The sequence below is a fragment of the Perca flavescens genome, chromosome 16 (genome assembly GCF_004354835.1).
Source record: "Perca flavescens isolate YP-PL-M2 chromosome 16, PFLA_1.0, whole genome shotgun sequence".
NCBI lineage: Eukaryota > Metazoa > Chordata > Actinopteri > Perciformes > Percidae > Perca > Perca flavescens.
Genome location: NC_041346.1, coordinates 27,441,978 through 27,454,810, shown reverse-complemented (window position 1 = coordinate 27,454,810; position 12,833 = coordinate 27,441,978). Strand labels below are relative to the sequence as shown.

The following is a 12,833-nucleotide window of genomic DNA, read 5'->3' as shown; positions in this document are numbered from 1 at the left end:
CTCATTTCCTCCCTCCAAACGTCCCCTCAGCACACAAACGTGAAGTCAGCCTGCTGTCCCAGCTGGCTCTTCCCTACAATAGATTTGTCTCTCGGAGCTCGTCTCTGCGGTCGCGAAAGACTATCCGTCAGGTGTTCCTGAAACCCAACGGTGTGGCGCGTGAGCAGAGCTCGGACGTTAGCTCTGACATGACCTCTGACCTCACCGATGTCACGTCCGAGACAGACGTCAGCTCGGCACCCCCGTCACCAGGGGTGCTGAAGAACATAGAGCAAGGTACCCCGGGAGCTGTAGTAAGAGTACATGAGGGAAGGATGCCAGTCTCCATCCTCATCCCCTGTGCTCTTTCCTTTCTCCTCTGGTGTCTTCCTCTCCCCTCAGTCTTCCTCAGTAGTCCTGTTTCCAAAAATGACAAACAAGACCTGCAGTCTTTTCTTAACCTCAGCTTCATGAGAACCACTTCTGTTTTTTTCTTTTTGCAAGACAACCAGAAATAAACTTTGGCGAGGTTCTCACAGAGTCTGAGCTATTTTTATTTCTTGCGAGTGTGCGTTCAAAACCTCTTTACAACTCTTCACCCTCCTAGTGCAACCCTTTAAACTGTTCTATCTTTTAACTTCCTCCAGTTTATGATAACCCCAAACTGTTCACCTCTGGATGAGCAGAATGTAGATTTGCAGTCAACTTTTTATTTTACCACACCACAGACAAAGATCAAGATGCTGGATGCACTGATTCCTAAACTCACTCTGTCTCTCTTTGTTCCACCTTTCCCTTGTCCCCCCCGCTGTAGTTGCTTCTCGGTGGTGGGGCAGTAAGAGGATGGACTACGCTCTGTACTGCCCTGATGCCTTGACAGCGTTTCCGACTGTGGCTCTGCCTCATCTCTTCCATGCCTCCTACTGGGAGTCTACAGACGTTGTCTCTTTCTTACTCAGACAGGTTCATAGATGCTTTCTGCTATTAATATACATTTTATTTCAATTTCTTTTCAATTGAAAGCGTATATTTAGCCATGCTAGTGGCGTGGCTCTAACGATCGGGACCCACCACTGTGATGTCTCTATCTTTTGAAAGGATTGCAATGAAATTTTGTACAGACATTCATGTTCCCCAGAGGATGAATCCAACTGACTTTGGTGATCCCCTGACGTTTCCTCTAGCGCCATCGTGAGGTTGACATTTGTTTTTTAGTGAAATATCTTGACATCTATTGGAATGATTGCCATGACATTTGGTAAAGATAATAATGTCCTCAACAGAATAAATTGTAATAACTTTTAACTAACTATAATCTCCTGACTTTTTATCTAGTGCCATCATCCGGTCAAATTAATGATTTCAAATACTTTGGTTAGGGAATTTGTGAAGTCTGTTCCAGTTTTCTTCTGTAGTTTATAAAATAGATTTTGTTTTCACAGTTCTCCACAGCACTGCACATTCAGCTACAATCTAGAGTTTAGTGCAAAGGACAAAGCCATATATCTTGTTCAGTGAAATTAAGCACTCCAGCTAACATGATGCTACAGCAAGTTTAATGCTTATTTACAGGGTTAGGGTTTTAACATTTATTTTCATTGCAGTGATAAACCAGAGTATACAGATGAAGACACAAAGAAAGCAAGCAGAGGAAGTGCCTACTTTAGGTCCAAAATAAAATAAAAATCTTTGAATTAAATACTTTGCAACGACAGACTGCTGTATCATCATATATTAGCTTTGGCTGAACTGTGGCGTGCTGAGGAGAGCAGAAGCTGAATGTATGAAGTTTTACTACCAGAGTAAAAAAAAAAAACAGGGATAGACTAAAAAAGGCTCTGTGCTTTTTATTCAAAATAAATGATCTTCCCTAGGTAATGAGACACGAGAACTCCAGCATTTTGGAGCTGGATGGTAAAGAAGTGTCTGAATTCACTCCGTCCAAACCTCGAGAGAAGTGGCTCCGCAAGAGGACTCATGTTAAAATAAGGGTAAGATCTTTCGTACCCTCTTAAGTGCATTTCCTACAAGACATGTTTTGGATAAAAACGAAATGCAGTAAATGTTACATGGACATGTCATCCAATTTTGCATTTCAGAACGTGACAGCTAACCACCGAGTGAACGACGCCGTGTTCACGGAGGACGGAGCCCAGATGGTGATGGGACGTTTCATGTACGGCCCTCTGGACATGGTCACCCTCACTGGAGAAAAGGTACTGACGACCGTTCACCTGTGACGAAAACAAAGACAAAAAAAAAAAAGACGTTGTTATGTAATCGCGTCACAGTCTGTGTCATCGAGGTAACGCAGCGTTGAAAGATCTTTGTGTTATTTCCTGCAGATTGACATCCACATCATGACCCAGCCTCCCTCTGGAGAGTGGGTTTACTTCAGCACAGAGCTCACCAACAGCAGTGGACGGGTCTCTTATGTGATCCCTGAGAGCAAAAAGCTGGGTATCGGAGTGTATCCAGTCAAAATGGTCGTCAGGTATGCAAAGTCCTTATTATTTCACGTAAACAAAAACATTGACTTTACTTGTACATCTCCTCCTTTTACAATAACTTCCATCTTTCTCTTTCAGGGGCGACCATACAGTTGCAGACAGCTATCTCTCTATTGTTCCACGAGGAACGGAGTTTGTTGTATTCAGTATTGACGGGTCATTTGCTGCCAGTGTGTCTATAATGGGCAGCGACCCAAAGGTTCGAGCTGGAGCTGTGGATGTGGTGAGGTAAGGATCATACCCAGAACTCTCTCTTAGCAATTATATAACGATACACACAGGTTATCTAGGTGCTTTAAACCGATATCTGCATATAAATGCATAATCTGTAGGCAACTGGACAAGATTTGAGTATCGGAAGCATTCTGGTTCCGTTTGTAGTCCGTTTGTAGTCTGTATAGTACTGTATAATCAAGTTTGGGTGGGCTTTGGTGTGCAAGAAGGTAAACATTCCGTGTGGAGAGCAAAAGAGGCGGAACGCATTGGCCGAAATGCAATCTTGGAACCCATCGGCTTTCGTCTTAAGGCGATTTAGCTTTTCATCAGCTTTTTAAAAATGTATTCATATGCAGATATCTGTTTATAGAGATATTTATAGTTTATTATCTTCTCTCAACTCCAACTCCAATCTCGAGTCTTAAGTTGCTAATTGGACCTGGCGCACAAAAGAGGAAGTCTTTGCCTTGATATCAGCTGGCTACACCAGAACACCTCAACCAAAATGTTAGCCGCTGTAACCAGAGACTAAATCTTCGTCAGACTGCTAGCCGATGGGTTCAGAGATGACCTTTATTATACAGTTAACTGTAAATGCTAAGGACGGTAGCTACATGTTCATTGTTGTTTATTTTTTCTACTTCAGTAGTTAAGTGTTCTTTTTATATATTTCGATACCCAGGTTCAGGTATCAGGAAGGAAGAAATGGTATCAGAACATCTCTACATTTATGTTGTTGTTTTTTGCAGGTACTGGCAGGACTTGGGCTATTTGATAGTATACGTAACGGGTCGTCCTGACATGCAGAAGCAGCGTGTGGTGGCTTGGCTCTCTCAGCATAACTTTCCTCACGGCATCGTCTCATTCTGCGACAGGCTGGTTCACGACCCGCTCCGACACAAGGCCAACTTCCTCAAAGGCCTCATCAACGAGGTAAGTCAGGCCACTGGGAGTTTGAGGCCGCTATATAATAAAATCCTGGAAGTCTCTAAAAGTCACCCTCCCTCTTTAGGCCCACATGAGGATCTTTGCAGCCTACGGCTCCACCAAGGACATATCTGTGTACTCAACTATCGGCTTGCCTCCGTCACACATCTACATAGTGGGAAGGCCCACGAAGAAATTGCAGCACCAGTGTCAGGTACTGAATAAATCCTGATAGCAAAGGCATACATTTACTGCATTACACCCTATCAAACAGTCAAAGTATAGTTGTGTTGTTTTGTGCAGTCCATGCGGTGAATCGATGGTAATAAATATACAAGTTAGTTCATCATATTCAACATTTTAACCATTAACCAAGCCTCTTAATCACTATTACAATAGAAATGTTCAGAATGTGACAGTGATCTTTTACTTCTACTTTTCCAGTCATGGAAACACTTGGAAATTGATTCAAATGACCAGAACTTGGAAGTAATTTATGTTGTCCTGGAAAATTGTAATTGTATTTTAGCCTCTCACTCGCCTACGTAAACCTAGGTGCGTATTTTATTTGAAACTCGACTGTTGCTGGGATAAGCTGCATGGTATGACACTTCGAGGCAGGTTTACCAGACGCGGAGCTGAGCGGACTTGCAGCAATCTTTTCGGTGTCTATTCTAGGTGACTAAAATGATGCGGATAGGATTTAGTTTTCATGGGGCAAAATGTCTTACTGTAATTGGGTTAATGGGCCTCTGAAGATGTGTTTGATCTCAGTCACTGTCGGAGATACATACATAGAGGTGTGAATCTTCACTGATCTTTCGATTCGATTGCGATTATCATGTCAGCGATTCAATTCGATATCTCGATGCATTCTATTAAAGCCATGTAGGATATTTAATTCATAGCTTTTCAAGCTTCAAAAACAACATTCTGCAGTGCTCTAATTCTAAATAAATTTGATACATGAAACTACAGCACTGAGCACATGGCACTTCCTGAATGTGCAAAACATAACCGAATATGTAAACAGAAATGTTGTTAGGCCGACATTAAATTGTAAACGGAAATAATCGATTATGAGCGTGCAGATTATCGATGCAGCATCGTCCACGTCCATGATTTGATGCATCGATTATTTGATTAATTTCAACACCTCTATACATACATACAAATCTGATTGCCGTTACGTCTCTTCCAGTTCATCTCGGATGGCTATGCTACCCACCTGTCCCAGCTGGAGTACAACCAGAGATCTCGTCCTGCCAAGTCCGGTAGCACCCGCATGGTCCTCCGCAAAAGCAGCTTTGGGATGGGTGCAGCCGGAGGAGACTTCCTTCGCAAGCGCAATCACATCTTTCGCACCATCTCTCAGCAGCCCGGAGGGGCGGGGTCGGCCTCTACGAACCAGCCGGGGCGGACCGAGCGAACCCTGAGCCAGTGCGAAATGGAGCGTGATCGAGGGGCCGGGCCAGCGACCCAGAGGAGCATGAGTATAGCCGCAGGGTGCTGGGGCCGCAGCGGGAGCGCCAAGGAGGGCAGCGGAGGGTTACTCGGCCCGAAATAAGGTTTGAGGTGGAGCTGTGGTGTTAAAGGACCCGGCCTGAACCACCACGATCTCTGGATTGGACACAGAGAGAAGGGTGGAAGAAGACGAAATGGATGTAGGGTTTGTATTTTAGAAATTAAAGGGACAGAGACGGATACAGCATGAACGACACAATTCTGTAGCATGACTCTTTTACAGTAATACTTTTATAGGAAACATCACTAACTATTCAAAAAAGATGACGAGGAAGGATTAAATGAAATATTGTAAGCCTTAAACTAATCTTGTATAACGGGACCCCACCTCCCCTTTCCAAACACACACGTAAACAACACACTGTCCAAGCATTCACACTCTCATGAGCTCAGGACAAACTGCAGAGCCAGATTCATCCTCAAACAGCCGAGCACGTTAACCGGCAGCCGTGGCAAAGAGCCGATGGCTTTCACGTCTGATTCTGTCCCACTGTCAGCTAGGCGACAACATGTTTCAAACACAACAACTCGCCTCCGGAAATGACTGGCAATAAGTACAGAGTGTCGAATACAGAGTCAGTTCATCCAAATTACAAAAAAAAGACAAACATATTTTCTCACTTACCTCTTGTGGTACCTTTCCATGCGGGTAGTTTTGGTTTTGTTCGTCCAGGATCCGATATGTCAGAGATGACTGCCTCATTTTCTTGCTGTGAGCACCACAATTGCATTCAGGTGGAGACAGACATCTTAGACCGGGCACATAAAACTCAAATTGTCTGCATGGCTAGATACAATCTGAGGTAAGTGAGAAAATATGCATTTTTATCTAGTTTGGGTGAACTTATCCTTTTAAAAACCTGGGAGCTGGATTTAAAAATCATGAAATATAGTCATCGTGAATTATCAGATGTGAAAGTACTTCTTGTCTTTGTCACAAACAATTTTGTTCCTCACTAATATGCTACATGTGTTTAAATACATAATGCTAGTTTTCATTCCCCCGTGTGTGTGTGTGGGGTGGGGATACTCTGTAGTATTATCCCTTTCAGTGTGGCCTCTGGGCCATCCAAGGCCTTAATATCCAACAACACACTTGCTCCACCGATGGAACAGACCGCAGACAAACAGGGCATGCAGCATTAAAGCGACAACTGAAACTCTGTACAGTCCACAGCAACAATCCCTTTATATATTCATCTGCTTGCAATACCTCTGATCCACCTGTTGGTGGTGTTCTGTTCCCCACATGTGCTGCTGCTGCTGGGACAGATGTTTTCCCCGGCTTTTTGCTCTTTCGGACGGATGGGGGATTGGATGTTATGTTTCTGCTGAAGAGCCTGCTTCATTTCAGGCTGGATGCCAGGAGGGACGGAGACATTATTCCCATACAGCTTTCACTTACAGAGACCTGTTAATCTTTCAGTATTTTTACCAAACGGACTGAAGAATGGGCCGGTAGTGATTCAGCATGAATGTTGAGAAGACTGGATCGATCCTTTCGGTGGTGAATGTGGAGAAAATCACTGGTGCCCTCATGAGAGCAAACATCCTGTTGTTGCTTCTGTCTACTAAACTGTATATTTTCATACAAATGGGATGTAGATGAAGAGGAATAAGGAGGAAGAAGCCACCTTACATCTCCAATCAAAAAACTAAAACATTGCGCACAAAATAGTTTCCAGTGCTGATGCCACCCTCCCTCATTAAAGGATAGGTTCGCAGTTTTTCGAGTTTTAAAACAATAGTGAAGGTATAGTATTAACAGTTGTTCCTTCTGTTTACACTCACCATTACAACATTTCTAATGTGCTTCCAGTGGAAGTGATGGGGGACGAAATTTTTCTGTGTAAGAACTTATTTTTGTATGAAGTTAATATGAAAGTTAAGCAGAGTGAGTTAGTCAAATCAAGTGGAAATCTATAGACTTTTTTTTTTAGTATGAAATTAGATCAAAACATTTTGGACAATTTCAGGATGTATCACAGTACTGAGTGAGCTCTGCTAACAGAAACCAAAAACTCACCCCTTCCTCCGGAAATCGTGTCATTTTTCATTTTTGATACTCTCGAGCCGCCTCTTGCCGTTCCTTGATTTGTCTGACGATTCCGGCATCGGCCTCTTACCGACAGAAGTTCCCGAACCTCGTTGTGTCTCTCCAGTTGGACATATTTGTTGCCTTTTTTCGGATGTTTGTTTTCTATTGGTAGTGCGTGAGTCAACAGAAATTTCATTTACACGCCCACTCGCTCGCTGTAAATTCCCACACTTTTGGGCTCATTTGGAGATTACACAAACTTTGTAATTGGGACCTGGCAGGGTAAAGACCGCTTGATGTCCGGTCCAACTAATGTGGACATTTGCGTTCTCACATACAGCTCCGCTGGGTAATGTCTAGATAGGTTCAGGTTTTGCAGTGCATGTGTAAAAGGGGCATTAGATAACTTTAGATTACTGGATTTAGTCCCCCATCACTTAGAGTGGAAGCACAGCAGGAAGGGATCTTTTAATGGCCAGTATGAACAGGAGAAATGATTAAAGCAAGCAAAAACTGTAATGTTTCAATGTTCAAATGGGCACCTGACGTGACTATTGTTTTAAAAACGACTTGAGAAATTAAGAACCTCTTCTTTTAAGCTTTTGGATGTGTGGAGCGGTTGTACCTTTTCATTTTACTATGCTGTTGTTTTATTTATGCCCAACTTCCACGCCACACAGTAGTGTCTGTTTCCACTCTCTGTGTGATCAGCAATGTCTTCAACCCAACACGAAAGCCAAAATCATTCTCTAAATACTGTAGTTAATCAACTGTGTAACCTCATTGTTGTTTTTTGCACTAGTTTACGGTGGAAATATACTGTAGTTACCATCTCGTGTTGCTACATTTGGACACCTCTGTAGTGCATGACACATTTTGTTCATTTCAGGGTATACTGTATGTGCAGATAGGCACACGTCTGTACATTTTGTCAGAATATGAAAATAATGTAAGTACACGTGCCAAACGGTAAAACGGCCTAGAGGAGAAGTATTCAGACCAGGGGTTTTCAACGTGTGACACCTCCGTCCTCATATTACTACCCTTTGTCTTTCTATTTGGAGTATCATCGTGCTCTAAGTTTCGGAGCTTCGGTTCCCACAATGCTTTGGGAGATGTAAACAGGACGCACGAGTTATGCTTACTACAGCTTGAGCTTCATTTTTTTTAAGCTTAAATTTGTTTACATTTTGGCAATTAAAAGTATGCCGGATTAGCATTAGCACTTCCTATCATAATGTACCCACAGATGTACAGACAACTATCACTGGGTTACATTAAGGAAAACTTTAAAACCTGATGATTTTCAGGCAAGTTCTGAAGTTATAAGAAGCAGCTTTTTTCTGTGATTTCTAAGCATACTTATGAATGTTAATTGGCAGAGGTCCACTGGAAGTGTAAGTCAGACTGAATCTAAAGATATGTGTTATGTTTTTGTGTTAAGAGTTGACTGAATTATGACTCCAAGAATGAGTATGAGTTGGGCACTAAGTGTTTTAGTGTGCTCGGTCTGGACCGGGGGAAAACATTATACCCTGTAGCATTTATCAGCCGTTTCGGTTCCTTTCCACACCACACGGTTTGCTCTGGTCCGAATCAATTGATGAGTTGGTGAAACGAACCAAAATGCAGCAAAACAAGTCACGTGAGAACATTCACATCATTGACCAGATGTGTCTTTGAACGCGTTTCCTAAACTGCTCTTCGATTGGTCAGACTTAACATGCGGGAAAATTCCAACAGAACTCGTGGAAGTAGACAAAAAGAGGAGAAAAGCCAGAAGACAACACGCCACTTTTGCAAGTCTTACTAAGGAGAGACAACTAGCCCTGGTCATCGTAGCACAGCGCAGCTGACTACGGCAACTAGTTTAGTCCAAAAAAAATGCGCAGTTTTTCCAGCAGTTGGGTCTGTTCGAGATCGGATCACGTTCTTACCACAAACTAACCGCTGCAGGACCGTTTGGTCCGCTTTTGGTGCGCATCCGAGTGTGATTGCTGCATTCACACCTGCCCGAACGGACCGCACCAAGGGGGGAAAACAAACTCTAGTCCGATTCAACCGAAATGGTGTGAAAGCCTCTTTTAAAGTACCTTTTAGAGCCTTCATGAGTTGTGTGCCACAACCCCTGCTGCACCAGTTGCAGACAAAACTACGCTATCTAACTTCCCATTGTTTTCTGAACACCTGCATGCACCTGTCTCTTTCATCTCGCCCATTGTCTTTCCCCCCCCTGGGAGGCGGCACCGTTTGAAAACCCCTGATTTAGACCGTAACCAGCCTTCTATTATAGTAAGAAGGGGAGAAGTGTACTGGGAGCATTTACTTACTGCTCTGACTGGACTTTGATGCTTTTTGGTGACTAGGCTATACCTTTTTTTAATATAATGTTGTCCATGTCTGAGAAAGAAAAGTGGCTTTGACCGAAAACTGAAGGTGTCTTTTTAATCTTTGAATTGTGAGCAGAGGCCGAGCATGTTGCTGTAGCCTAATCATGGACAATAGGCTCTTTAGGCCATTGACTTTTAAATTGAGTTTCCGTTGTGCCGTGGGGTGGCAGATTTTTGGCTACAAACACATTGTTCCCCTTTTTAGCCGATTTGGCTGATGAGTTGAATGTCCGCCCCTTTTGGATTCTGAGACTGTTGTTCAGGGGCCGTGGCTGTGTCCGTGTACATACTGTAAAGATGTATATGTAGGAGTTATTTATTTACATAAAGATCATGATGCTACTCTGGAAATTTCAGGTGAAACGTATTTGAAAATATGTAGCTTTTTTTTTTTTTTTGTCACTTTGGCGGTCATTAAGACAACGGACCATCACAGAAAGGATTTTAGTTTTTAGCAGTGCAATATTATCGTTCCAATCGCAGCCAGGCTACACCGCTGTCTCCGCAGCTCAACAGCGAGCGCCCACTTTCTGAACGGCTCTGGTTCCGTAAGTGATTTTCACTATTCAATATATCCGTTGACGTTCCATTAAATGTTTATGTAACAAGCCTGGAACCAAGCCAATCAGCTACGAGATGAATCGTGACCATAAAAGATTTGATTCGGCGCAAAAATAACATTTTGAAAACAGCAAAAAAAAAAAAAAAAAAAGGCAAAGGTACAACAAGACTGGGTACAGAAACGATCAGAGACTTCAATAGTAGCAGCTCGCCATAGCCACTCGCCGGTGCGGTAAACATTGCCATGTTAACAGCGGGCTACCACCAATCAGACACGTCGCTGTTGCGCTTAGAATTGTGGGTAGTGTAGTACTTCTCCTTGACATCGCGAATAAAAACATGTTTTTCTTAAAACAAGGTTGATTTCATACAGACTTCCAAGAAACTGTCTTTTCACAACCTCGTAGCTCGTGGTCAGTTCTACCTCGAATGGTTTAGACATTATGGCTGATAATCAAAACCCTTATGGAGAAAATGAACGGGATTTTTACTTCCGGAACCACACTGTTGAGCTCTATTCAAGCTACAGGCAATCCACAGTCTGAAATCTCATGCACGCACGCACGCACACACACACACACACACACACACACACACACACACACACACACACACACACACACACACACACACACACACACACCTGCAGTTGTGTTTCACACCTCGTGAAAACTATTTGTATCTGATCTACTGTTGACCTCTGCTGTCGCTCTTTACAACAGTCAACTGCTGAGCATTTTATAGGACTTACCGTACCTATTTTTCAAACTGTAGTATTTTACAAAACCTTTGAAATATAACTGGAGACTGGTTTTTCAGTGAGCAGTGATGGGTGCATGATAAAAGTGAAACCCCATAAACGAAGCAGCTCTATTTAACAAGCTGTTGCATGTCATCCAGTCGGATTGGAAGTACTTAACCTTCATGCTTAACAATAATACACCAGTTGTCCACTATGTCCTCACTGTTTAATGAAATAAATATCAAAACATTCTGCTGATTATATGTGAGAATATTACAATTTGTTTGCCACATTTGGATAAGACGCTTAGAGACCTACAGAGGTTTATCTTCAGCTCAGTTTTAGAGATTACGTTCAAGTTTGATATGCTCTGATTTTAAAGTATTTCACTTTATTTTAACCCTCTTATTTAGCATTTATAAGCAGTACAAACACATACTGTAACACATAACACTATGTAGTTGTATAAGCAATTATATAATTATTACACTGTTTATTTGTAACAATTTCATCTCTTCCTACAGCAGAGTCTTCTCTAAAACGCTCTGAAGAAGGCTTTGTGCCGAAATGTTGATTTATTGTGATGTTAGCCTAATTAAATAAGTGAAATGACATTATTTTGTCCACTTTAACTTAACATTTTTTTTTTATAACTGACTACAAACATAGTGTTACAACCCTTTTATTCAGTGTTAATATTGTGCTTGTAAATGCTAAACAAGGGGCTTTAAAATAAAGTATTATTTCTCTGTATGCTGTTAGCACCTGTATACAAAAGGCCATTACCTCTTCTTACATGATTGGAAAGTGTTATCCTTTTAATTCATAACATGAACTGATAAAAGCACTGTGTGTAGTTGATTAACAACGCCAGTTAGTTGTTTTCAGACAGAGGATACAGTAGGTACTAATGTCTCCTATAGTTCATATATGTGTTCAGGCACATATATGCCCCGGCTCTCTCTCTACCATTGTCTGTTCTGTGGAATAAATACAATTGGACGGTAAATCTACATGTGTACGTGTGAGTTTATTAGCCATGCTACAGTGGGTCTGTTGGTTGGCTTCAACATTTTCCAACATACAAAGTAGCTCAACAAATATCAGATGGGTTGTTATGAAATATTGACGCTTTGGGGTCAACATTTGTGGTTTTGATGGAAAGAAATCGACAGCTAATATTCTCTTCTACCCATCCCTTTTCTTCTACAGTAGTCTTCATCATCTAGTCAAAATTAATACATCCAATACTTGACCAATCACCTACAAAACTAATGACATTTACAGCTGTACCTTATTTAGTGCTAACTGCTAATTAGGCTAACATGCTGTAGCAGCTTGACAAAGATTATATTTTTAATTGTGTTCAGTCAACCCTACAAATATGAAACCCAAAGTTCAACCCCAATGTATAAATTTAAATGTTAGTACTGTTTATTAACTTAAATGAGTCCTTAACAGTTGGAAGTCAAGTTTAACCCTCTAGTCGTAGTCCCGTCCAGGAAGTAGTCAGGAGACGAAGACAAAAGAAATACTATTAAATTGAATAAAACACTAAAAATTCAATGGGAGAAATTATAATATTTTTACCTGTGAAGAATGTTGTATGGCTTCCATATAATACAACGTCCATGCATCCATGCTGTTTTGGGGCAACTTGGTTTAGCTAGTTGTAAGAAACCCATATTTCTGATATAATAAGTGTTAACAACAGATCAACCTCTTCTTCTCTTAATACATCCATGATGTCAACAAACACACAAAAAGTTTAACAGTGAACGCAAAATAATGGCCAACAAAAAAACATAACCAAGGGACCCCTCTTGAGTTATAAACCAGCTGTGAGTTTTCTTCGGAAACACCGTTGTTGCCATGGTTGTTGCCATGGTTGTTGCCATGGTTGTTGTCTGCAGGTGAGCAGCAGCAGCCGGCTCCAGGGAACAGAC

At 41.9% G+C, this 12,833-nt stretch overlaps 1 protein-coding gene across 2 annotated transcripts in view; it reads left to right on the top strand.

Moving 5' to 3' along the window:
* Window positions 1–11,896, top strand: part of pitpnm2 (phosphatidylinositol transfer protein, membrane-associated 2) — a 61,217-nt gene extending 49,321 nt beyond the window's left edge. Inside the window, exons 21-29 of one of the 2 annotated variants that reach the window (XM_028601871.1) lie at window positions 31–276; window positions 794–942; window positions 1,854–1,970; window positions 2,079–2,195; window positions 2,325–2,473; window positions 2,568–2,717; window positions 3,455–3,638; window positions 3,718–3,846; window positions 4,834–11,896. In XM_028601871.1, coding sequence (XP_028457672.1) covers window positions 31–276; window positions 794–942; window positions 1,854–1,970; window positions 2,079–2,195; window positions 2,325–2,473; window positions 2,568–2,717; window positions 3,455–3,638; window positions 3,718–3,846; window positions 4,834–5,199 — 1,607 coding nt within the window. In that variant the 3' untranslated portion in view covers window positions 5,200–11,896. The remainder of the gene's footprint in view (window positions 1–30; window positions 277–793; window positions 943–1,853; window positions 1,971–2,078; window positions 2,196–2,324; window positions 2,474–2,567; window positions 2,718–3,454; window positions 3,639–3,717; window positions 3,847–4,833) is intronic. The other variant, XM_028601872.1, reaches the window with a different exon arrangement.
* The last annotated feature ends 937 nt before the right edge of the window (window positions 11,897–12,833 follow it).